Source organism: Phocoena sinus, chromosome 7 (genome assembly GCF_008692025.1).
Source record: "Phocoena sinus isolate mPhoSin1 chromosome 7, mPhoSin1.pri, whole genome shotgun sequence".
NCBI lineage: Eukaryota > Metazoa > Chordata > Mammalia > Artiodactyla > Phocoenidae > Phocoena > Phocoena sinus.
The window spans coordinates 8,486,531-8,512,226 of record NC_045769.1 but is presented as its reverse complement, the minus strand read 5'-3'; the positions used below and the strand labels follow the sequence as shown (position 1 = coordinate 8,512,226).

Sequence of the window (25,696 nt, the reverse complement as noted above, 5' to 3'; positions counted from 1 at the left end):
GTGTTTAGTAGACATTTATGTCAGACCTCATAAGTTAAATGTAAATTAGATTTTTTTCTTCCCAGATTATTCTAAACTTAATATGCTATCTAGGAGCAAATGTTCTTTGAGACACAGTATCTGACAAGTTAATTCAATGAATATTCTTCATTACTCATACTAAACAAGTCTGCTTTATTTCTAGATAGTTTGTATGATCTACGTATCAATACCTATCTGTCTGAAACTTGGCACATTAATTTTGTTTCTTAAAAGCCTGAAACACCTATTTAGTCTAAAATGTATCTTTGAGGTCATATCACATACCTCAAAGGCCAAGTTAGTGTCTTTTAACTTACAAGTTGGAAATTTTCTTATATTTTTATCATTAATACTTCATAAACAATATTGACAATATGAGTAACGTTTGCAAAACTTGCTCTTCTAAACAACAGCACTACATTTTTCAGGGAAGTGAGGAAAAGGAATACATTTATATGGTATTTGTATTATTTATTAATCGCTCTGATTTTTCTCTTTTGAATTTTATTTTATTTATTTTTTTATACAGCAGGTTCTTATTAGTTATCTATTTTATACATATTGGTGTATATATGTCAATCCCAATCTCCCAATTCATCACACCACCACCATCCCCCCGCCACTTTCCCCCCTTAGTGTCCATACGTTTCTTCTCTACATCTATGTCTCTATTTCTGCCCTACAAACCGGTTCATCTGTACCGTTTTTCTAGGTTCCACATATGTGTGTTAATATACGATATTTGTTTTTCTTTCTGACTTACTTCACTCTCTATGACAGTCTCTAGGTCCATCCACAAATGACCCAAGTTTTTTCCTTTTTATGGCTGAGTAATATTCCATTGTATATATGTACCACATCTTCTTTATCCATTCATCTGTTGATGGGCATTTAGGTGGCTTCCATTACCTGGCTATTGTAAATAGTGCTACAGTGAACATTGGGGTGCATGTGTCTTTTTGAATTATAGTTTTCTCTGGGTAAATGCCCAGTAGTGGGATTCCTGGGTCATATGGTAATTCTATTTTTAGTTTTTTAAGGAACCTCCATACTGTTCTCCATAGTGGCTGTATCAGTTTACATTCCCACCAACAGTGCAAGAGGGTTCACTTTTCTCCACACCCTCTCCAGCATTTGTTGTTTCTAGATTTTCTGATGATGCCCATTCTGACTGGTGTGAGGTGATACCTCATTGTAGTTTTGATTTGCATTTGCCTAATAATTAGTGATGTTGAGCAGCTTTTCATGTGCTTCTTGGCCATCTGTATGTCTTCTTTGGAGAAATGTCTATTTAGGTCTTCTGCCCATTTTTGGATTGGGTTGTTTGTGTTTTTAATATTGAGCTGCGTGAGCTGTTTATATATTTTGGAGATTAATCCTTTGTCCCTTGATTTGCTTGCAAATATTTTCTCCCATTCTGAGGGTCGTCATGTTTGTAGTTTCCTTTGCTTTGCAAAAGCTTTTAAGTTTCATTAGGTCCCATTTGTTTATTTTTGTTTTTATTTCCATTACTCTAAGAAGTAGATCAAAATATCTCTTGCTGTGATTTATGTCAAAGAGTGTTCTTCCTATGTTTTCCTCTAAGAGTTTTATGGTGTCTTTCCTTAGGTTTAGGTCTCTAATCCATTTTGAGTTTTTTTTTTTTTTTTCTTTGCGGTATGCAGGCCTCTCACCGCTGTGGCCTCTCCCGTTGCGGGGCACAGGCTCCGGACGCGCAGGCTCAGCGGCCATAGCTCGTGGGCCTAGCCGCTCTGCGGCATGTGGGATCCCCCCGGACCGGGGCACGAACCCATGTCCCCTGCATCGGCAGGCGGGCTCTCAACCACTGCGCCACCAGGGAAGCCCCTTGAGTTTATTTTTGTGTATGGAGTTAGGGAGTGTTCTAATTTCATTCTTTTACATGTAACTGTCCAGTTTCCCCAGCTCCACTTACTGAAGAGACTATCTTTTCTCCATTGTGTATCCTTGCCTCCTTTGTCATAGATTAGTTGACCCTAGGTGTGTGGGTTTATCTCTGGGCTTTCTATCCCGTTCCATTAATCTATATTTCTGGTTTTCTACCAGTACCATATTGTCTTGGTTACTGTAGCTCTGTAGTATAGTCTGAAGTCACAGAGTCTGATTCCTCCAGCTCCATTTTTTCCCCTCAAGACTGCTTTGGCTATTTGGGGTCTTCTCTGTCTCCATACAAATTTTTAGACTTTTTTTGTTCTAGTTCTGTAAAAAACGCCATTGGTAATTTGATAGGGATTGCATTGAATCTGTAGATTGCTTTAGGTAGTATAGTCATTTTCACAATATAGATTCCTCCGATCCAAGAACATGGTATATCTCTCTCCATCTGTTTGTATCATCTTTAATTTCTTTCATCAGTGTCTTAATAGTTTTCTGTATACAGGTCTTTTGTCTCCCTAGGTAGGTTTACTCCTACGTATTTTATTCTTTTTTTACAGTGGTAAATGGGAGTGTTTCCTAATTTCTCTTTCAGATTTTTCATCATTAGTGTATAGGAATGCAAGAGATTTCTGTGCATTAATTTTGTATCCTGCAACGTTACCAAATTCATTGATTAGCTCTAGTAGTTTTCTGGTAGCATCTTTAGGATTCTCTATGTATAGTATCATGTCATCTGCAAACAGTGACAGTTATACTTCTTTTCCAATTTGTATTCCTTTTATTTCTTTTTCTTCTCTGATTGCTGTGGCTAGGACTTCCAAAACTATGTCGAATAATAGTGGTGAGAGTGGACATCCTTGTCTTGTTCCTGATCTTAGAGGAAATGCTTTCAGTTTTTCACCATTAAGAATGATGTTTGCTGTAGGTTTGCCATATATGGTCTTTATTATGTTGAGGTAGGTTCTCTCTATGCCCACTTTCTGGAGAGTTTTTACCATAAATGGGTGTTGAATTTTGTCATAAGCTTTTTCTGCATCTATTGAGATGATCATATGGTTTTTATTCTTCAGTTTGTTAATATGGTGTATCACATTGATTGATTTGTGTATATTGAAGAATCTTTGCATCTCTGGAATAAACCCCACTTGATCATGGTGTATGATCCTTTTAATGTGCTGTTGGATTCTGTTTCCTAGTATTTTGTTGAGGATTTTTGCATCTATATTCATCAGTGATATTGGTCTGTAATTTTCTTTTTTTGTCGTATCTTTGTCTGGTCTTGGTATCAGCGTGATGGTGGCCTCATAGAATGAGTTTGGGAGTGTTCTTTGCAATTTTCTGGAAGAGTTTGAGAAGGATGGGTGTTAGCTCTTCTCTACATGTTTGATAGAATTCACCTGTGAAGCGGTCTGGTCCTGGACTTTTGTTTGTTGGAAGATTTTTAATCACAGTTTCAATTTCATTACTTGTGATTTGTCTGTTCATATTTTCTGTTTCTTCCTGGTTCAGTCTTGGAAGGTTATACGTTTCTACAAATTTTTCCATTTCTTCCAGGTTGTCCATTTTGTTGGCATAGAGTTGCTTGTAGTAGTCTCTCAGGATGCTTTGTATTTCTGCGATGTCTTTTGTAACTTCTTCTTTTTCATTTCTAATTTTATTGATTTGAGTCCTCTCCCTCCTTTTCTTGATGAGTCTGGCTAATGGTTTATCAATTTTGTTTATCTTCTCAAAGAACCAGCTTTTAGTTTTATTGATCTTTTCTGTTGTTTTCTTTGTTTCTATTTCATTTATTTCTGCTCTGATCTTTATGATTTCTTTCCTTCTGCTAACTTTGCATTTTGTTTGTTCTTCTTTCTCTAGTTCCTTCAGGTGTAAGGTTAGACTGTTTATTTGAGATTTTTCTTGTTTCTTGAGGTAGGCTTTTATAGCTATAAACTTCCCTCTTAGAACTGCTTTTGCTGCATCCCATAGGTTTTGGATCATCATATTTGTCTCTAGGTATGTTTTGATTTCCTCTTTGATTTCTTCAGTGATCTCTTGGTTATTTAGTAACGTATTGTTTAGCCTCCATGTGTTTGTGTTTTTTACGTTTTTTTCCCTGTAATTGATTTCTAATCTCATAGTGTTGAGGTCAGAAAAGGTGCTTGATATGATTTCAGTTTTCTTAAATTTACTGAGGCTTGTTTTGTGACCAAGATGTGATCTATCCTGGAGAATGTTCTGTGTGCACTTGAGAAGAAAGTGTAATCTCCTGTTTTTGGATGGAATATCATATAAATATCAATTAAATCTATCTGGTCTGTTGTGTCATTTAAAGCTTATGTTTCCTTATTAATTTTCTGTCTGGATGATCTGTCCATTGGTGTAAGTGAGGTGTTAAATTCCCCCACTATTATTGTGTTACTGTTGATTTCCTCTTTTATAGCTGTTAGCAGTTGCCTATGTATTGAGGTGCTCCTGTGTTGGGTGCATATATATTTATAATTGTTATATCTTCTTCTTGGATTGATCCCTTGATAATTATGTAGTGTCCTTCCTTGTCTCTTGTAACACTGTTTATTTTAGAGTCTATTTTCTCTGATATGAATATTGCTACTCCAGCTTTCTTTTGATTTCCATTTGCATGGAATATCTTTTTCCATCCCCTCACTTTCAGTCTGTATGTGTCCCTAGGTCTGAAGTGGGTCTCTTGTAGACAGCATATATATGGGTCTTGTTTTTGTATCCATTCAGAGAGCCTGTATCTTTTGGTTGGAGCTTTTAATCTATTCATGTTTAAGGTAGTTATCGATATGTATGTTCCTGTTACCATTTTCTTAATTGTTTTGGGTTTGTCTTTATAGGTCCTTTTCTTCTCTTGTGTTTCCCACTTAAAGAAGTTCCTTTAGCATTTGTTGTAGAGCTGGTTTGGTGCTGCTGAATTCTTTTAGCTTCTGCTTGTCTTTAAACTGTTGTTTTCTCCATTGAATCTGAATGAGATCCTTGCTGGGTAAAGTAATCTTGGTTGTAGGTTCTTCCCTTTCATCACTTGAAATATATCATGCCACTCCCTTCTGGCCTGTAGAGTTTCTGCTGAGAAATCAGCTGTTAGCCTTATGGGAGTTCCCTTGTATGTTATTTGTCATTTTTTCCCTTGTTGCTTTCAGTAATTTTTCTGTCTTTAATTTTTGTCGGTTTGATTACTGTGTGTCTTGCCATGTTTCTCCTTGGGTTTATCGTGCCTGGGACTCTCTGTGCTTCCTGGGCTTGGGTGGCTATTTCCTTTCCCATGTCGGGGAAGTTTTTGACTATAATCTCTTTGAATATTTTCTCGGGTCCTTTCTCTCTCTCTTCTCCTTCTGGGACCCCTATAATGCGAATGTTGTTGCGTTTAATATTGTCCCAGAGGTCTCTTATGCTGTCTTCATTTCGTTTCATTCTTTTTTCTTTATTCTGTTCCACAGCAGTGAATTCCACCATTCTGTCTTCCAAGTCACTTATCCGTTCTTCTGCCTCAGTTATTCTGCTATTGATTCCTTCTAGTGTAGTTTTCATTTCAGTTATTGTATTGTTCATCTCTGTTTGTTTGTTCTTTAATTCTTCTAGGTCTTTGTTAAACATTTCTTGCATCTTCTCGATCTTTGCCTTCATTGTTTTTCTGAGGTCCTGGATCACCTTCACTATCATTATTCTTAGTTCTTTTTCTGGAAGGTTTCCTATCTCCACTTCATTTAGTTGTTTTTCTGGGGTTTTATCTTGTTTCTTCATCTAGGACATAGCCCTCTGCCTTTTCATCTTGTCTCTCTTTCCGTGAATGTGTTTTTTGTTCCACAGGCTTCAGGATTGTAGTTCTTCTTGCTTCTGCTGTCTGCCCTCTGGTGGATGAGGCTGTCTAAGAGGCTTGTGCAAGTTTCCTGATGGGAGGGACTGGTGGTGGGCAGAGCTCAGTAGAACTTTAATCAGCTTGTCTGCTGATGGAGGAGTTGGGTTCCCTCCTTGTTGGTTGTTTGGCCTGAGGCGACCCAACACTGGATCCTACCTGACTCTTTGGTGGGGCTAATGGCAGACTCTGGGGAGGCTCACGCCAAGGAGTACTTCCCAGAACTTCTGCTGCCAGTGTCCTTGTCCTTATGGCGAGACACAGCCACCCCCTGCCTCTGCAGGAGACCCTCCAGCACAAGCAGTAGGTCTGGTTCAGTCTCCTATGGGGTCACTGCTCCTTCCCCTGGGTCCCAGTGCGCACACTACTTTTTGTGTGCCCTCCAAGAGTGGAGTCTCTGTTTCCCCCAGTGCTGCTGAAGTCCTGCAATCAAATCCCACTAGCCTTCAAAGTCTGATTCTCTAGGAATTCCTCCTCCAGTTGCCAGACCCCCAGGTTGGGAAGCCTGACGTGGGGCTCAGAACCTTCACTCCAGTGGGTGGACTTCTGTGGTATAAGTGTTCTCCAGTTTGTGAGTCACCACCCAGCAGTTATGGGATTTGATTTTACTGTGATTGCCCCCCTCCTGCCATCTCATTGTGGTTTCTCCTTTGTCTTTGGATGTGGGGTATCTTTTTGGTGAGTTCCAGTGTCTTCCTGTCAGTGATCGTTCAGCAGTTAGTTGTGATTCCAGTGCTCTCTCAAGAGGAAGTGAGCGCACATCCTTCTACTCCGCTATCTTGAACCAGTCTCTTGCTCTGATATTTCTTAAGTAAATAAATTGACATGAAAGGAAATCTGAAGTCATTCCCCCCACGCCCCCCAAAAAAGGATTCAATTTATTCTTCCTTTACTTGGCTTTGGAACAAAGGACATTTGAGAAATGACATACTGTATTAAATTAAGTTTGATAATCATATAAAATAATTGCTTTGTTCCTCCAAATTTATACCTGCCTAAGACTCTTGTAAGGGGCACTGAACAAAGGTCCTGCAGGGTGTGTAATAGAAATTATAATGGAACAAAAGAGTTCTTGGTCAAATACAATGAACAGATGCTGGGCTATGCAAAGGTCTAGTAGTTTCTTTAATAAGGTTTCTTGAACCTTTTGTTATGACATGTACACTCCTGGAGCCCTTGGTGTGCTAGATATGTTTTTGAATCGCAAGAGAGGGTGATACACAGAATGCAGGAGCTCCCAAACTTATTTAATCAAGGAATCCCGTTTTCATAGAACTGGTATTCTGAAGAATATGATATTGGGGATATCCTGGTAAACATTTTGGAAAATCCCACCATATGTGGGAAGTGTAACCATGGAATCATTTCTAGTCCTATTTGACTTAATTTGTGTTGCCATTCTCCTAGCAGGTAAAATCTTTTTTGTTTTGGGAGTTTTGTTTCTCTTTGTTTTTTGTTTGTTTCAATTTACATTTGATTTATTTAATTTTTTAAATTAGATTTTGTAAAATCATCTTAAGATATTATCTTACTCTAGTATTTGAAGGAAGTTGGATACTTAGAGTCAGACTGGCCTGAGTTTGCTACACTTATGTGATTTTTGGCAATTTACTTTACCTGTCTAACTCTGTTTCTTTGTTTTTAAAGATTGTTTTGTATTGCTGTTATTGTTGTTTTAGGATGAAGAGGATTAAGTGGATAATATATATAAAATACCTCCCACTGCACCTGGAAAATAATAGGTGTTTATCAAACATTAATCTCATTTTTTCTACTTTCTTTTTTATCTCTTTTACCCCAAGACAGGAGCACTTGTGTTGTAAGCTTCCTTTTCACTTACCATCAATTATATTGAAACTTAAAGCATACTCAGTTCTGACTGTTGCATCCAAGTAGTCTTAAATTAACTTGTGATTACAATGTTAGATGAAAATATTGACTTAGAAAGACAGTAACTAATCTGAAAATTTAGCTATATAAACTTTATTAAAAGTTTTTTTTGTTAATGCTTTCAGGAAGCAATTAATTTGCTAGAACCAATGACAAATGACCCTGTGAACTATGTGAGGCAAGGAGCTCTCATAGCTTCGGCTCTCATCATGATCCAGCAGACTGAAATCACTTGTCCCAAGGTGAGCAAACAAAAAAATTCTCTAGAAGAGAGCTGGTTCAGGCTTTTCTTTGGTAGCTTATCTTCTTTTGAGGACATTTCTACCTCAAATATGGTGTACACTGAACTCACAGAAAGTAAAGAGGTAGGAGAATTGGAGAACTTTAAGTATATAATACTCTTTGATTGCATTTTTTATAAATTTATGGTCACTTTGTTAATTCAGTTATATAGCCATACTTGAAAAATTAGAACTCATGGGTTGACAAAATCATAAAAATCAACTTGAATTTTTGCCTCCTGCTGTGCTTTTAAAATTTATTCAGTAGGATAACTTGTTCCTGTGATACAAGATGCAAACTAAGTGGTCTGTGATTTTTTTTGATCCATCCTTCTGAGGTAATAAAAACTTTATATGGTATATACAGTCTCAGTTTAGAAATGAGTACACCCAGATTCTCTGTTAGAATGTCATTGCCCTCATTGGAGATCCCTTGGGCAGGGTTTCAAATGGCTCCAGGAAGGCTTTCTTTCTTCTTTGACCCACATCTGTCCACAGAAACACTATTGCATTTTTTGCCCTTCTTGTAGGTAGGAGTATAATAGGCTCTCAGTGCAGCTTTGCCTGCCTCTCCCTCTCTCTCCCCCTTCCTCTCTCATTGCTTGTGCCTCAGTCAATAGCTATTGCCTCATAACTCATGTGTCAGATGTCAGTGCACAATGACCACTGATCATACTAGGCTCACCACATGCTCACCACATGGTCTCTCTGAAGCCCATCTCTAGGCTTATTGTTAGTGGGAAAGACTTAAAGCCCAGTTTTCCCCGTAGAGAAATCCTTTTCACATATCCTTCTATTGATACAATCAAGTCCTCATATATACCGTGTGGATGACCCCATAACAGATTTTGAGGCATCTGTTTTAAAATTTCCTCATGATAGTCTCTCGGACCTCATTTCAGACTTTGGTAACTAATGTAGCTTGGCACCTCACCCAGAACTTCTCATTTTGTTGAGAAACAGAAAGTGCATAAATCTTATTACATATACTAAAAATTACCATGTGTGACATGTTTAATAGATGTATATAGCTTATGCAGTAATTTCAGATCTTTACTTCTTAATTTAAAGTTAGGGCATTTAACAACCTTGTATAATTCTGCTCCTATATAAGAAACAGTCAAAGAAATTGACAACAGAAAAAGCCACTGGTATACTGTCTTCTGCCTCATTAAGCAGATTCATTTTTAGCAAAGTATCAATAGATAGACTGGGGAGGAAGAGAAAAAAAATTTCAGAACTCATTGATTATTCTGTGGAGCTTTAATAGATTTCCTTTTCTGAGCAGTTGCTATCATTTTTGTTGCTGTCCTTTTTTTTTTTTTTTAAATCCAGTCCTACTCTCTCCTAAAATCACTTTTAAGACTTATAAAAATTGGATTGTTGCAAAAAATAGAATCAAACTTCTCATCCTCTTTTAATAATACATTACTTAATATATTGTATCTTCTAGAATATAAACATCTTTTCAAGCAGACCACATTTCTTTTTGGTTTTTGTTTTTAAATAGAGCAGTTATGAGTAGCTTTTGCATCTTTTATTTCTACTTTTGATCTTCTGTTGAGCTTTATCAGCTGGAGGTTATCCAACTGAGTAATGTCATTAAAGAAGGAAGTTTGACCATGGAATGCACGTCCCCTAACAGTAATATATAGATATTTATTCATTTTGACCTCGCATGTTGCTTTCTTGTTATACGTATTGTGAACATGACAAATGTTTTGCCATCTTCCCATCCTCTGCTATAGGATTTCATTGATTTTATAACCATAAGCTCTGTACCAGCAATGGCAGAGTACTTTGTAATGGGGGTGGGGTTAGGTTAGGGTAGGCTGTATAGTTTCAAAAACTTTCAACTATTTATTCTAATAAACAAAACTTTTTCATATTTAGAAAATGTAAAAAATACAGCAGTTTAAATAATTAGTATTTTGTAATCATTCCATAAATTTTGTTGAATGAAGTCTTAGCTGTTGTGAATATGTGGTGTACACTTGCATCTTCACATTGTATCAGAATCTTGGGTATCGATAAGAATGTTAAAACGCAGTTATAGCTGGTAGGCTGTGCCATTAATATAAACTCAATGGGGAAAGTTAAATGTGTACCCCAGTGACTACAAAAGCAAAAGTGTATACAACAAATGTTCTTTCTGGAAACACTATCCCTTAGAGTAAAATTGTTACTCACTTCATGAATCCTTAAACTTTAAGTTCTGTTTCATCGTTTTCTGCTCTTAAGCATGTGATCAAGAGCTTTGTAGACTATATATAGTTTATATCTCTCTCTTACCTGATAATTGCGAAGAAGGCAACATTGATATTCTGGGAATTCCCTGGCGGTCCAGTGGTTGGGACTTCGTACTTCCACTGCAGGGGGCATGGGTTCAGTCCCTGCTCCGGGAACTAAGATCCTGCAAGCCACGTGGCGTGGCCAAAATTTTAAAAATTGATATTCTTTTGGGGTGGTATGTGATATTGCTGAAAAGAAAAAGCTGTTAACGAGCTTGAAGAGAAGTAAGTTCTCAAGGCTACAGAGTCCTAGTCACAAGGTTACAAACCAGTCCATGAAAATGCCTTGAAATCAAAGATCAAGTGTTAATTTCATCAAGACTGTAACCCCCTCCTCAAAGGAATACAGAAGGGACATTTCTCAGATATTTTGTGAGATTTTTAATGGAAATTTCCAAAGGAAATGTTTTTTATGCAGTCATGATCTACCTCACATCCTTTTGCAGAATGCTGTCTTAACACTAAGCTCTACACATTGTGGTCTTAGCTTAACTAACTCCAGTACATCTTTGCTTTTCTTCTGCCAGTTTCTTGCTCACTCACTCTCACAAACATAGACCCCAGAACATGCATACACCCTTGGGTGATTACAAACCCAATTTAGAAGGCTCTTAGACCAGAGGTTCAGAACCATTTAACTAGAATACTGTTCTTTTATAGGTCCTTGGAGTTATTTTGTCTCCAGAACCCAACTCTTTATGAAGGATCTATCTTCTGTTTATCTTATTAAATGAACTCCACTGTTAGCAGTTATTTGAACATGTATATAACAAGTATCATATATAGAATCAGATAAAAATATTAAAGTGTAAGAATGGGATCCTGTGCTCCTCCTTGCCTAATATCATCTAGCCTGAGGCCTATTACAAGGAAGCTTCTCCCACCACTGGCATGTACCCTTTTTGGAAGTAGGATCATATTTGGCCAAGTTTGATCAGCTTTTGCAGTTTTAAAATAAATCAGCATGAACGTTTATATTATAAGGTTTTATTTTACAGCATAACACATTTTTAAATAGTAATTTGTATTACCATACTGTTGCCTTAAGTAAGACAGGGATTTGGACCCTAAAAGTGTTGGTGGTAATATAAAGAAAAGGCACAACCAACTACCATGAACAAAATAATACTAATAAGATTGAGGAGGGAGCTGAAAACATCACTTGGGATATTGATAGTGGGGAAATCATGATCGCATTGCCAGGAATCTTGAAAAAGAATAAAGATAATTTTCACATTAGGCATGTTAAGTTTGAGATTATAGCAAGTCAGTTGGATTTAAGATGAGAGCATAGGAAAAAAACAGAACTAAAGAAAGAGATGGGAGCTAGCCCAGATAAATTATATAAGTTCATGGCCTTTATCTGCAATTCTAATTTACAGAAAGGTCTGAAAACTAAGAGTTTTGTCTGTATTTAAGGACTCGTTTGGCTGTAAAATCTGAGCCAGTATGAACTCATTTATAGCCTTTATCCCATTTAGTAAACATTCATTTTGCTGCTTCAGAAATATTAACTTGGTTGATTACGGGATATTACCCCCACGCTCCACTGAGGGTATTGCATAACTTATGGTGTGTGCACCATGTCACCTTTCTAAATTCTGAATTCCAAAATTCTTCGGGCCTCAGTGAGTTCGTGGAAGGAATTATATACCTAGTTGAAGTCATAAGAGCTAATGTAATGTCATAGAAAGAGAAAAGGGAAAAAAAACCTCTAAAACTGATCCCTAATGTACAGCTTCATTTCTATATCCAGGAAAACAGGAAAAAAAAAAAAAAAAAAACAGGAAGAGACACACCTAGGTGATAAGTAACCACAGAAAAGACGTTTACGGAACTTTATGCCCTTCTCCCATCCTTTATTTTTCTCGCTGACATAGAAGTATGGGTTTTGTTTTTTTCCAACAGTATAAGGTGTACAGAGTTAAAAACATGATGAGTGTTTTAAATGCAGGATTTGGAGAAGGTAGATTTTAGATAATCAGGCACAGCAGAAGGCATGGGTCACAGCATTGTTTGAAATTTAATTGTGTTTTCTGTGAGATTATCATAATATAAAATGGGAAATTAATATGATTTTCTCCTACAAATTCTAATTTGTTTTATGTGGGGGCCATACTATTCATAGCGATGAAATTGAGTCAGAAAATCATGATCCTTAGCCATGACTGCAATTAATTGTTTGTAATCACAAGCAAGCCAGTCATTTTACCTATCTTGGTTCCATTTTTCACATCTGTAAATCAGGCAGAGTAGACCAGATGGGCTCAAAGTCGCCTTCCAAATAAGATACTATCCTAACCTACTAATATAATAATTCTTTATGAAGAATCATAATAATGAAAATTAAGTTACTGCTGCATAAGTAATAAAATGAGGAAAAATTTTTAAGTGATGAACAAAAACTAGCTTTTTAAAAGTACTAGTCTACTTAATATTGATTGGAGAAACCCATTATGTATTTGCATTGATTATTTTTATTCCATCTTTTAGTTTCACCAAATGTCCTGTTGTTTGGGGTGTGGTTTTATATTTAAGTTCTTCCTTATAATGTACATACAGTGCTTTGTCCAGCGTTTCTTTTTGTAAGTTCATGTAAACTTAGCACATAAAATTTCCATCCTATATAAGGTAATATAAGTGTTCATGTAAAATAAGTTAAGAATCAAAGGAATTTGACTTGTTGAACCAGAGTAAAATCATCAAACCTTAGGATTTTTAAAACTAGAAGGGAATTTTATGATGATCTCATCGTGCAGGGTTTTATAGTTAGAGAAAGTAAGATGTAAAGAAGTGAGTAGCTTGCTAATGGTCATATGCTGGGTAGTGGCAGAGTTAGTTCGTTGTTTTCGCTATCACATTCTGTCGTTGCCTATGAATAAATAAGTGAGAACCATTTTAAGGAATATCATTTTGATAGCAGTATTTAGGTTGCAGAGAGGATAGTCATGGAGGACTGGTAGGACTCTGCTCTGATATGGTAAGACAGCCATGCTTACTGAATCATAAAATGCCTTTTACACATTACTTTTACACATTACTTTACATATGTATTACTTCATATAGTCCTTACAGCAGCCGAAGAAACAGAGACTCAGAAAAGCCAAGTAACTTACCCAAACAGCTTATTAGAGCAGAGGTGTTTATAAGCCAGTGTTGTCTGACCCTAAGGTACTCTGCCCTGTATCATAGTGTGGCCTCCCCGACCAAGATAAATGAAAAGGGTAAGAGATTCTGAAAGAATACGTAATGCAGATAAAATCATTATATTGGGAAACTCAAATTCAATATTTTCTGCCTTTGGCAGATTTGGGGAGCTCTGGTGATCATGTGCTCTTGAACAAGCCGACTTCTTTCTGGGTGCTTACCATTTGAAAAGCACTTGGTGGGAAAACAGAGAAGTGTAAGACATGGAGGAAGCATAAAATATTTCCCTTATTGTCACCCAAAAATCAGATATTTTGATGCGATCATATATTTTATAAATATTATTTTCTAATTATAAAAGTAATATATGTTAATTTTGAAAAATACAGAAAATAATAAAGAAGCGAACAAAAATTACCAGTAATCCCTCCCTGAATGAGTCAACATGTATTCCATTTTGGTGTGTTCTTTTTTTTTAAGATTTTTTTTTTCCCTTTTTGTTTTTAATTAATTTTATTTTTGGCTGCATTGGGTCTTCGTTGCTGCGCGCGGGCTTCCTCTCGTTGCAGCGAGTGGGGGCTACTCTTCCTTGGCGTGCGCAGGCTTCTCACTGCGGTGGCTTCTCGTTGCGGAGCACGGGCTCTAGAGTGCAGGCTCAGTAGTTGTGGCTCGCAGGCTCTAGAGCACAGGCTCAGTAGTTGAGATGCACAGGCTTAGTTGCTCCACGGCATGCGGGATCTTCCTGGACCAGGGATCCAACCCGTGTCCCCTGCATTGGCAGGCGGATTCTTAACCACTGCGCCACCAGGGAAGTCCCTTGATGTATTCTTTTGGTAAGAGTAATTATTGTGATGTGTCCTCTGAAAATTGATGTGTAAGCATAATGAAAATCTTTATTGTATATGTGAATATAAATCCAAAATATGCCTCACACAGCTGCAGTGAAAGGTAGTTTGTTGTAAGGTAGAATTGAAGGACTGTGCCGATTAGGAAATCTGTAGGTTGATGGTGAGCAGAAGAGGTGTAATTCAGAGTTCACTGAAAGCCTTAGTGTTCACTTGAACTGTTTAAGCCTGCTGACTAACAGTGGTACAATATGAAATCACACTCAGCATTCCTCTGAGTCTGAATCATCCACTGTGGAATGAGGATTGAAAACAGAGCTGGTGCTCCCATACCAGAAAAGTCATGACATCCATGATTTCAACCATGGGACTGTTCTGCCTTCAAATCCGGTCCAGTACCCTCTTTTTTTTTTTTTTTTTTTTTAATAAGTGTATTTATTTATTTTTGGTTGTGTTGGGTCTTCGTTTCTGTGCGAGGGCTTTCTCTAGTTGCGCAAGCGGGGGCCACTCGTCATCGCGGTGTGCGGGCCTCTCACTATTGCGGCCTCTCCTGTTGTGGAGCACAGGCTCTAGGTGCGCAGGCTCAGTAGTTACGGCTCACGGGCTTAGTTGCTCCGTGGCATGTGGGATCTTCCCAGACCAGGGCTCGAACCCGTGTCCCCTGCATTGGCAGGCAGATTCTCAACCACTGCGCCATCAGGGAAGCCCAGAACGCTCTCTTTTTGAATGTTGTGAATCAGAACTCAGGTTTTATTGCCATTTGAGCAGTCTATTCCCCGCTCGAAAATGACACAGCAAGTGAATAGAACTAGACTATAATTGGTTTTCTTGTTCCTTCAGGTGAATCAGTTCAGACAGCTGTATTCGAAAGTCATCAATGATAAACACGATGATGTCATGGCCAAGTTTGGCGCTATTCTGGCCCAGGGCATACTGGATGCAGGTAAATGTTTTTAAATCTTCCAGATTAATTTGTCTGTTTAAACTAAATCTAATGAAATATATGTTCTAACTATATGACAATGTAGAAATTGAGCATGGGACAAATTACTCCTGGAGAAAATTTGGAGCCTGTAGTTCATAGAAATAATTTAGTAGAGTTAAAACTGCAGACTATTACGGTTTGAATCCCAGTCCCTTTACAGTACTAGCTATATTTCCCCTCTTTATGTCTGTTTTCTTGTTTCGTAAGGTCTACTTCATAGTGCTGGAGGATTAAAAATATATGTAAAGCAACTAAAACAGTCCCAGTCACTTAGTAAAGTGCTCAGTGAGTGTTGGCTGATTTCTTTTCCTTTAATTTTCTTAGTATATATCAGTTTTAAACAAGTTGACATTGGAAATTTTTTGAGGAAAAAATTAGGTTTTAGACAAACTCTAGCAGCTAAATCATCCTAAAATAAGATACATGGAATATTTGCCTAGTAAATGCATAGCACACTGTACCAACTGGCTCCTGACTTCACATTCTTCACCACTACACTATGGTTTATTTAGAAAGAGATGGGCTACCCTTTCAAGATAGAATGGTGTGCTTTAGTACCTTGGACTTGGGGTTCATTCAACCTATTCTTTAACTGTTATTACTGGTGATATCTCACTCAGTAGGGTAGAAGGGAGGAAGCATAACTGTTTCATTCAAGTGTGAGATTCTTTTTCTAACTGTACCCTAGGCATGTAGAGTATAATCTTTTTCATTAATCTTTGCTAATTTGGAAGGTAAAACGATAGTATCTCAAGGTTTTCATAGTAATTCTATTACTAGATGAGCTTTTCTAAAACTTGTTGGTTATCTTAATTTCTTCTAATAAAAACACTGTTAGCCATATTTATTGCAAACATTCTTTTATTGGTCAACTAGAAATGTGTTTATATTTCTAGTGAAGGAAATCAGAGAAAGAAGCTGAAGTTTTTGATATCGTAAGTTTTTTTGTTAACCTTGTCAGGTGTTGTACTTAGAGTATTTTTAGTCATATTAAGATTTTCAGCATCCTTATTTTTTAATTTTAGGTAATCTCCCTTATATATAAGGCTTTTTAAAAAAATCTGTCTCCTTTCTAATTTGATTATATTATCTTTTTCTTAATTAGATTTGCTAGAGATTTCTCTTTTTGTTTATATGCTATTGCTAGTCTTTTTTTCCCCTAAATTCTTTATTTTTGCTTCACTCTTATTTGCTTTTTCTTTCTTAGAATGTTGGTGCTGTTTTCTAAATTTTTTTTAATTAATTAATTTATTTATTTTGGCTGAGCTGGGTCTTAGTTGCAGCACGCAGGATCTTCGTTGCAGCATGTGGGATCTTTAGTTGTGGCATGCGAACTCTTAGTTGTGGCATGCATGTGGGATCTAGTTCCCTGACCAGGGATCGAACCCGGGCCCCCTGCATTGGGAGCATGGAGTCTTAGCCACTGGACCACCAGGGAAGTCCTTGTTTTCTAAATTTTTGAGGCAAATACCCTTCTCTTTTAATCCATTTGTCTAGTAAAGTTTGTTCTGTTTTAATTTTCCAAGAAGTTGAGAGTTTTCTGCTTAAATTTTTAGTGTTTAACGTACAATTTATATTTTTCTCTCTTTTTAATTTAAAGATAGGTCGTTGCAGCTGTATATAAATTAGGACAGTATTCTATAGATAACTTTAGATGAAGTAAACCATTTCAGTTCTTGATGGTATTCTCTCCCATGTATAAATGATACAGACATTGACATGCCATAGTTTCTCCTTTCTCATTCTTTGCCACCTTCCAAAATTTTTATATTATGTTTACATTGTCATAGCTCATAACATTTACATACTCTTGTGAAATCATAATTCTCACAGTTTAGTCTTAGTTTCATATTTAAAGGGATTCAGTGCTCACCACCATTTCTTTTATTGCTGCTTCTTTTTCCAAGGTATCTATACTAAGACTTAACACTTAACTGACTGGATTTTGTCAGTCTCTAGTTTACATTCGGGTTCACTCTCTGTGGGTTTTGATAGATGCGTAATGATATGTATCCACATTTACAGTATCATACAGAATACTTTCACTGCCTTAAAAATCCTCTGTGCTCTACATTTTCATCCCTCCCTCCCTCCCCACCCCCGCACCCCCAGTCCCTGGGCAACCACTGATCTTTCTGCTGTCTCTATAGCTTTAGTTTTTCCTTTTCGAGAATGTTATATAGTTGGAATCATACAGTATGTAACCTTTTCAGATTGGCTACTTTTGGTAACTGGTTTTTAAATAGGATTTAGAAGTAACATTTTACTACTCCATAATCTTTTATGTTTTCTTTTAGCTGCTAGTTTTTGAAGTTTGTGGTTTTAGGCTTCAACCCTTTACTCATTCTTTAGTACTACTAAATTAGAGTCATTTGTTAAGAAATTGGGGAGAGAATAATTCTTTGTTTTAGCTTTATTCTGCCATCTTTACTAGAAGTCCCCTCTCTGGTTTCCCCTCCTTCCTCTTTGAGCCCTTCTCTCCTTCCATCTCTTACAATTCTTTGTTATTCTGCCATTTTTACTAAAAGTCCTCTCTCTGTTTTCCCCTCCTTCCTCTTTGAGCCCTTCTCTCCTTCCATCTTTTTTTTGGGGAGTGTCTGTTTGATCTGTGGTGCACCAATCAAGTTTTGATGCTTCTTTCCATTTCTCTTTTTAGTGTCATTAAGTACATGAAAGTCGTGTACTGCCATATTTGCTATTAGGAGCATAAGATTATTTTCTTACCCTTTTTCACTTTGCTAATATCCTTTCTTCCTGGAAAACATTTCTGCAACTGCATTAGAAAAAATTTTAGTCCTGTAATTTATCTCTCAGAAGTTAATGGTAGTAGAGAAAATCTGGAGAGGGCAACTTCAAAGGAATGAGTAAAGTTTATGAGAACTCACTCAATGATTTGGTTTCTTCAAGGAGAAAAGCTGAAGATTAAGAAAGTTTATGGTGAAGTTTGTAAAACTGTGCAAACACTATCAATAGAATAAACTTGCCCTTGTTTCATATTAAATCTCAAACTATTAGAACTAAAGGCTAGTTTAGTTTCTAAGTGTGAAGAAGATAGGTTTCATTGAAATAAAAGAAAATTCAGCTTCAAAACTTAGATCAAATATCACATTCTCTAGGAAGCCTTTCCCCCCTCTTCTTCTACTGTATTCAGCCTCCACCATGTAGGTGGGCCTAGTACCCAGTTATACCTAACATAATACTTTTGTGCTTTATTTTAATTATCTAATTATCTGTCTTCACTAGATTGGAGGCTCCTTGGAATCTTTTTCAGTATTTCAAAATTTTTAATATATTGTAAGCATTCTGTGAATGTAGGGTTTAGAATAGGGAAGAATATAAGTAAGACAGTAAAAGTATAACTCATTCCTGTTGGAAAAACACAATTAAAGTATACCTGATTTATTTCTAGGCAAAATCTTAAATGAAATATCTGTAGAGGGAGTATTAAGAAAATCTAGGTTATTTGGTTGAACAGTAGAATGCTGATTCTTATTTAAAAAATGCTTTTTTTGGCTTAGTAAAGTTAGTACTCACTTCCTAACTCCAAGCAAAACATGAAGGCAGGACTTCCCTGGTGGCGCAGTGGTTAAGAATCGGCCCGCCAATGCAGGGGACACGGGTTCAAGCCCTGGTCCGGGAAAATCCCACATGCCACAGAGCAACTAAACCCGTGAGCCACAACTACTGAGCCCACGTGTGACAACTGCTGAAGCCCATGCACCTAGAGCCCGTGCTCTGCAACACGAGAAGCCACCGCAATGAGAAGACCGCACACCACAACAAAGAGTAGCCCCCACTCACCGCAACTAGAAAAAGCCTTTGCATAGCAACAAAGACCCAACACAGCCATAAATAAATACATAAAAAACATGAAGGTGTCTGTGTGATACTGAGATGAAGAGAAGTGAAATGTGAGCAATGGAAATCCAGAATTGGAATTCATATTAGGGTGGTGACTAGGCACAAACAAGCCTTATTTTTGTGGGCTATATTATATAAACTAAAAGATTCGTGTCTTAAAGTTCTGGGGTCCAACACTAACACTGTTACTATAGGCCAGAGGCTGCAACACAGCAGCCCATGGGCCATACCTGCCTTAAACACGTTTTTGCCTGCCTAGCAAAATTTGCAAAATTTTGTCCGAAATCCAGATTCAAGTGTACTGTTAAAAACAAAATTACATAGTGACCCTGGATCTAACACCCCTAGTAACATGTCCTCTTTAAATATGACACGACCTTTTTTTTTTGCAACACGCGGGCCTCTCACCGTTGTGGCCTCTCCCGTTGCAGAGCACAGGTTCCCAACGTGCAGGCTCAGCAGCCATGGCTCACGGGCCCAGCCGCTCCACGGCATGTGGGATCTTCCCGGACCGGGGCACAAACCAGTGTCTCCTGCATCGGCAGGCGGACTCTCAACCACTGCGCCACCAGGGAAGCCCGACATGAACTTTTCAGTTTGCTTCAATCCACACTGCTTTCAGTCCAACTTTTCTCATTTGTTTACCTGACCAGTTCCTAAAGACATTCAAGTTTGCAACCCCTAAAGCCTCCTAGAATCTCAGCCTTATGAGGTCCCAGTAGAGATCTTAGCTAACTGATACTTGGATCTTAGTTCTTGTTTACTAGCTTTCAAACTGTGTTTCTCTGCACTCCCTCAAGGGAAAGTCTAGGGGATGTGGAAAGAGGTAGATTTACAGGTCAGATTCAAGCCCCAAATCTCTTCTGATTTAACAGAATTAGCTCTGATTTCGTTGTTTTACATATTGTGCTTCCTCAAAAAATTTTTTCAGTTGAATCAAGGATTGGATATTAAAAGTTTTCTTTTGTTAGTGGTAGTGCTCTAGTTCAAATGCTCAAGTTCAAACTCTCATTTTGCCAATGGGAAAAAAAAACTTTTAGAGGTAAAGTGATTTGTCCAAGATCACAAGGCTAGTTAATCTTGGAGCTGCCTGCATTCAGACATGACTAAAGCAGAAAGAATAAAAATAAGCAAACAGTATTTACCTCTTGTCTCTTTGCCACTGTTTACAAATATGATATGTACTAAAATTTTACTTTTTGTTTGCACATTAAAAGCCAATGTACAATATAGATTAATATTTAATTAAGCATACACGTTCTGATATCCTTGAGGCTTAGTTTTTGAAAAATGCCTACCTATATAGAAAGAAGTTCTAAATTACCCTTAGTCCAGTATTTCCAATTTTGGAGACCCTAGATAGCTCATTGGCTAACTAATTCCAGTGACTTCATATTAGATTTTAGAACTATACTCTCAAAATAATCACCAAATTTTTCCCTAGTGTAGTACTTAGAAATCTTTATTATTGCTCAACTAGATTCATGTTTATGATTTCTCTCCTTTTCTACAGGTGGACATAATGTCACAATCTCCTTGCAGTCCAGAACTGGGCATACCCATATGCCTTCTGTGGTTGGCGTCCTTGTCTTTACCCAGTTCTGGTTCTGGTTTCCTCTTTCACACTTCCTGTCATTGGCTTATACCCCTACCTGTGTCATTGGCCTTAACAAGGACTTAAAGGTATGTTTGTGAGACCTCAGTTTTATATTGTATCTTCACCATATCCTATTTGCCACCCACTCACGAGGATTTTCATAAAATCTTAAAGATTAGTTGGCATCTTATTAATATATTTTCCCTTCAGACTGAATCATCACCTTATTGAGAGGAGTGTGTTGGTGGAAGTTTTGAAAATCAAGTCTTTTTACTAACTGCGTAACCTTGGGTAAATCAATTGAGAGGGATTGGTAAGAGGGGGGCAAAATATAAAAATATGCAAAGGATTTATAATCACTGATGAATTTTATTTAATATTGAAGGTGTGTGAGAGCTGTTGTAGGATTTCATGCAGATAAATGACATGATAAGATTTGCATTTTAGAAACATTCTGATATCAGTGGAAATTTGTTACAATGCTATTGCAATAATCTGGGCAAGGAAGACCTAAACTAAATCTTATTAAGGAAGGAAGGTTTGAGACAGGGATATGTTTCAGTGTTATGTGATGCTAGAGCATTTGATGGAAGAGAGGATTGTTGCTAAAGGGAAAACAAGGTAGGAGGATGTCCGTTTGGTAGTGGCAGAAAGCAAGACCAGCAGTGAGGAGCCAGGGACACTGACAGAAAGAAACTAGTCACTTAAGTCAAAGACTTAAGGTGATACATTCCCTGTCATCACACTATCCTTTTTTTTTTTTTAATGAGATTTTTGCTTATGTCTTTTTTCTCAGTCCTGTGGCCTGATGAATCACTTTCTTGGTCTTGCATCCTCTCAGAGGCTTTTTGATCTTTAAATAACTCTTACATTTGGTCATCGCCATTGTTAAAACATTCTGTTAAGTTTTCAGAGTGGAAAAATTTTAGGCCAAAAAATGGCTGGTAAAGATTGAGTATTTCATTGAATTGATTTTTTTCAGTATAGCTGTATAGCCAATTAATTATCCTCTAAGTGTTTCAGTATTAAACTACTCACATTTGTAAATATTGAGCAGTTTTATCTCTCAGAGCAAGAATCTTTTGTTTTCCCAATCCCTAACATTTAACATTGTGGTTAGACATACTGTATAATCTTTAGGGACATCTTCCTCTGGCACACAATTTTATGATCTCTGTTTCCATTCCTTACAGTGAAAGTGGGATGGAAAAGACAAGATTGCTTGTCCTAGTAAATGTGATGCTCATTACCATTCTCTTGGGTAAATAGAGAAAAATTCAGACTAGAGAACTTTAAACCTGGTCAATAAGTAATGCAAAGCCGACTTTTCCATTAGGCTCACGCTAGACTCTTGTAAGGTGTGATTATATGGTGTAGAAACTGTATATGGACGTGTATAGGTTGTTACTGTGGTACAAGGAAGGGACATGGAAGTTAGGAATGCAGGTTAGATAATCAGATGACACTTTACAAAGAAGGTAACAGTTGATCTGATGCTCACACTGTGAGTGGGACTTAACGCTCTGAAGCAGGATGTGTGGTCAGTAAAAATGAAAGGGATGCCTGTTTAAAGGCACAGCGCTTGAAGAAAGTATAGGGGACCACAGTAGTTTTGTAAAGCACCTCAAAACTAATTCAGTGAAAGAAGAGAGATGCCTTTAAGGGAGGAGTGGTAACATAATTGAATAACTGTGTAATTTAGCCAGGATTGAGACTTCTGGCACCCCTTGGCATCTGTATACGCTTGTTAAGAGCATAGAGTACTTAAATCTTGATTTTGATTATTTTAATAGAGGGGGGAATTCTCTTATTTCTTCAGATGCCGAAAGTTCAATATAAATCAAACTGTAAACCATCAACATTTGCATATCCTGCCCCTCTGGAAGTACCAAAAGAAAAAGAAAAGGAAAAGGTAGGGTTTTTGCTACTTTGAGCACCATTTGTACCTATATAGGAGCTGCTTAGTGTTTTACTTGGGTTTGTTTTAAATATTGTTATGTTTTAAAGTAGGTATTTTTAAAGTTAATACTTCTCATAGTAAAATCCAACGTTACACAGGAATATAAAGTGAAAGCCCTTTTCTCTCCTGGTCATCCAAGTCCCATGTTGCAGGAATCACAATTTGTGAATCCCTCCAAATGTTTTTTCTGCACATAGCTATACTTTTTATACCACAAATCGAATTATTCTGTGTGCTGTTCTGCATCTTATTGTTTTCACTTTAACAATTTTTTTAAAAAACTTTCAATGTGTATTGATCTCTTTTTCCAAAGCTGCAGAGCAATCCCTTTATGTATATATAATCGTCTTACCAGTTCTTTATCTGATAGACATTTAAGGTTATTTCTGATTTGTCACTGTTACAAATGGGACTGGAATAGAGTTTTTATACGTATATATTTGTGCACTTGTACCAGTATAGCTATAGGTTAGGATCTTAGATATGGAATTGCTTGATCAAAAGTAATGCACATTATTTATTTTTATAAGTGTCAACTAAATTTCTTTTCAAAATGGATATAACCAATTTATATACTCCTCCCCACAAGCATGAAGACACTCATTGATACGTGTTAAGTTAAAGTATGGTGAAATTGAGAGCTGTGCTTGCCCCTGTAGTTTTCTCAGTAAAATTACCCTTTATGACACTTGAGGTTTAGGAAAATGATTTTTTCCCTCAAGAAAATGTTCCATATTAGCCAGTTGACTATTTGCTGTAAATGTTATAGTTAAGTAGGGATAATTATATAACTGACCAAATTTGCGGGTGGTAGGTGATGGTATCCTTTGACAGCAGTATCTTGTTCATCAGCTGTGTTTCAGGGCCCCCTCCCTTTTGAGTCTAAAACAAAGGCAGCTTTACACCATTACTGCCCAGCCTTTCGAAGTACCTGTTTCACCTTTGATTTCAATGAGACCCATCAAGGAGGATAATTCTAGGTTAATGACTCACCCACTGTGGATTACCATTGTAGGGCATCTAGTCCAGTGAGAGATCTTTATGACCAGGTTTGGAGAAAATTTTTGTTTTCCAGTGCTTTCCCTATGAAGTAAAAAAGGATGTGGCACCCAAATCTCTATCTTAGAAACTTATCATAGCAAATTCACATCCAAGGTATACTACAGATCAAAAAAAATTAGAGTTATATTGGACACAGGCCTCTAGGAACTAAAGATTTACCTGATGACTGTAACAGTAAGTTATCTTTATATTCCCAGATTATTTTGTTCTTTATGATACTTACTACCAGGAAACAGAATAGTACTGTAGAACTGAATTCTCATTGGGCTTGTACATTTGCGTGTAAGTAAGGGATTAAAATGATTTACCCTGTTCACTCTTCTAGGTTTCCACTGCTGTGTTATCTATAACTGCCAAGGCTAAAAAGAAGGAAAAAGAAAAGGAAAAAAAGGAGGAGGAGAAAATGGAAGTGGTAGGTATAACTTGGTGGTCATATGGGTTGATGTAGCTTTCTCTGTCATGGTCCAGATTCTTCCTTAGTTAAACATTGTTATACCTTGCTCTTGGCTTCCTTTAAATAATTATCCTGTTCCAAGCATGGAGACTCAAAATTTTGATTGGAAGAGACTTCAGAAATTATACCCATTCATGGGAAGAATAGAAGGGTACAAATCAAAAATGAGTTCTTGGAGGAAATGACAACTAAAATGAGTTTTGAAGGGCAGAGTAGGATTTTCATTAGACAGTGAGATGATGGTGGTAGAGAGGAAAGCCCTTTCAGGCAAAGGGAACATCATTTATTTTTGAATATCGCTGATGATAGAAAAACCTTCTCACTCTTTACAACTAAGTTAAGTATCATTCTCACCCCCAAGTAGAGTTACCATCTCTCTTGTCTGAGTCTGGTATCACTTTACTTCTACTTCCGTTATGTCTAATCCTAACTACCTTTTGCACCTAATAGTTGCTCAGTAAATTTATTAAACATTATTCAGTGATGTAGAACAGAAGTGAACTTTTATGGGGCTATTTTTTCCCGCCTAGGATGAGGCAGAGAAAAAGGAAGAAAAAGAGAAGAAAAAAGAACCTGAGCCAAACTTCCAGTTATTGGATAACCCAGCCCGAGTTATGCCTGCCCAACTTAAGGTCCTAAGCATGCCAGAGACCTGCAGATACCAGCCTTTCAAACCAGTAAGTCACCAATGGCCCTTAACTATATACCAGTAGGATGTTAATCTGTAGGGCAATGGAATCTTTATAGAGAAGGATAAATCTCCAAAGTATTGGGAAAAGCTCTGTAGTACTAATAAATCTCTTAGCAAAAGAGGACATTCCCTTGCATTCCATATAGATTTGGGGAGACTTTTCTTTGTGTGACCCTGCAAACATCCTTCATCTACCAAAGGCTTACATCATGGAAGTTTCTAATACAGCATAGTGACTTGGACTACAGACTGTGGAGCCAGACATCCTGAGTTTGAATCCTGATTCTACCACTCTCAGCCTATGAGACCTTAAGCCAAGTAATAATCCTCTCTTCCTCAGTTTTCATACTATAAAATAAGAATTATCATCCTTAACTCATAGGAATGTGATTGAACAAGGTAATACACTTAATACATAAGCACTTAGAGTGTCCTATTTTACAATTAGAAAAGGATCTTCATGCCATTTAATTTATTCTAGGGCAGAATGTTTCATGTTAGAAACAAATGCTGATCAGAAATTTGAGCCATGATAATGTCTTTATTTTCTAGGTTCTTGTATCTCGAAAACTAGAGAACCATTAGTAGACATATTTAATACATTCAAATCCTGGACCTGTCTCAAATGTCAGAGACAAGATTTCTAGATCCTTATAGAAAAGTAAACCCATTCTCATCAGCTTGAAGGTGGTCCCTGATGGTGGTGACAACTCTTAACCACAGTTGTGAGTCAAGCTCTTACCTGACTAGATTATCAGCTAGAGGAGACAAGGGCAGAGGATGGAAGATATTTAGTGGAAGAGCTAGAATTGGGCGGAACTGAGTTTATATTGCAGATCTGCTGTTTCTTAGCTGT

General features: G+C 37.2%; 1 protein-coding gene across 2 annotated transcripts in view; it reads left to right on the top strand.

The window, feature by feature from the left end:
• The window catches only part of PSMD1 (proteasome 26S subunit, non-ATPase 1), a 106,070-nt gene that overhangs the window by 67,232 nt on the left and 13,142 nt on the right, over positions 1-25,696 (top strand). For both annotated transcript variants that reach the window (XM_032637193.1, XM_032637192.1), the window contains 6 exons: positions 7,792-7,908; positions 15,071-15,173; positions 20,590-20,759; positions 22,493-22,585; positions 24,021-24,107; positions 24,680-24,826. In XM_032637193.1, the coding sequence (XP_032493084.1) occupies positions 7,792-7,908; positions 15,071-15,173; positions 20,590-20,759; positions 22,493-22,585; positions 24,021-24,107; positions 24,680-24,826 (717 nt within the window). The remainder of the gene's footprint in view (positions 1-7,791; positions 7,909-15,070; positions 15,174-20,589; positions 20,760-22,492; positions 22,586-24,020; positions 24,108-24,679; positions 24,827-25,696) is intronic.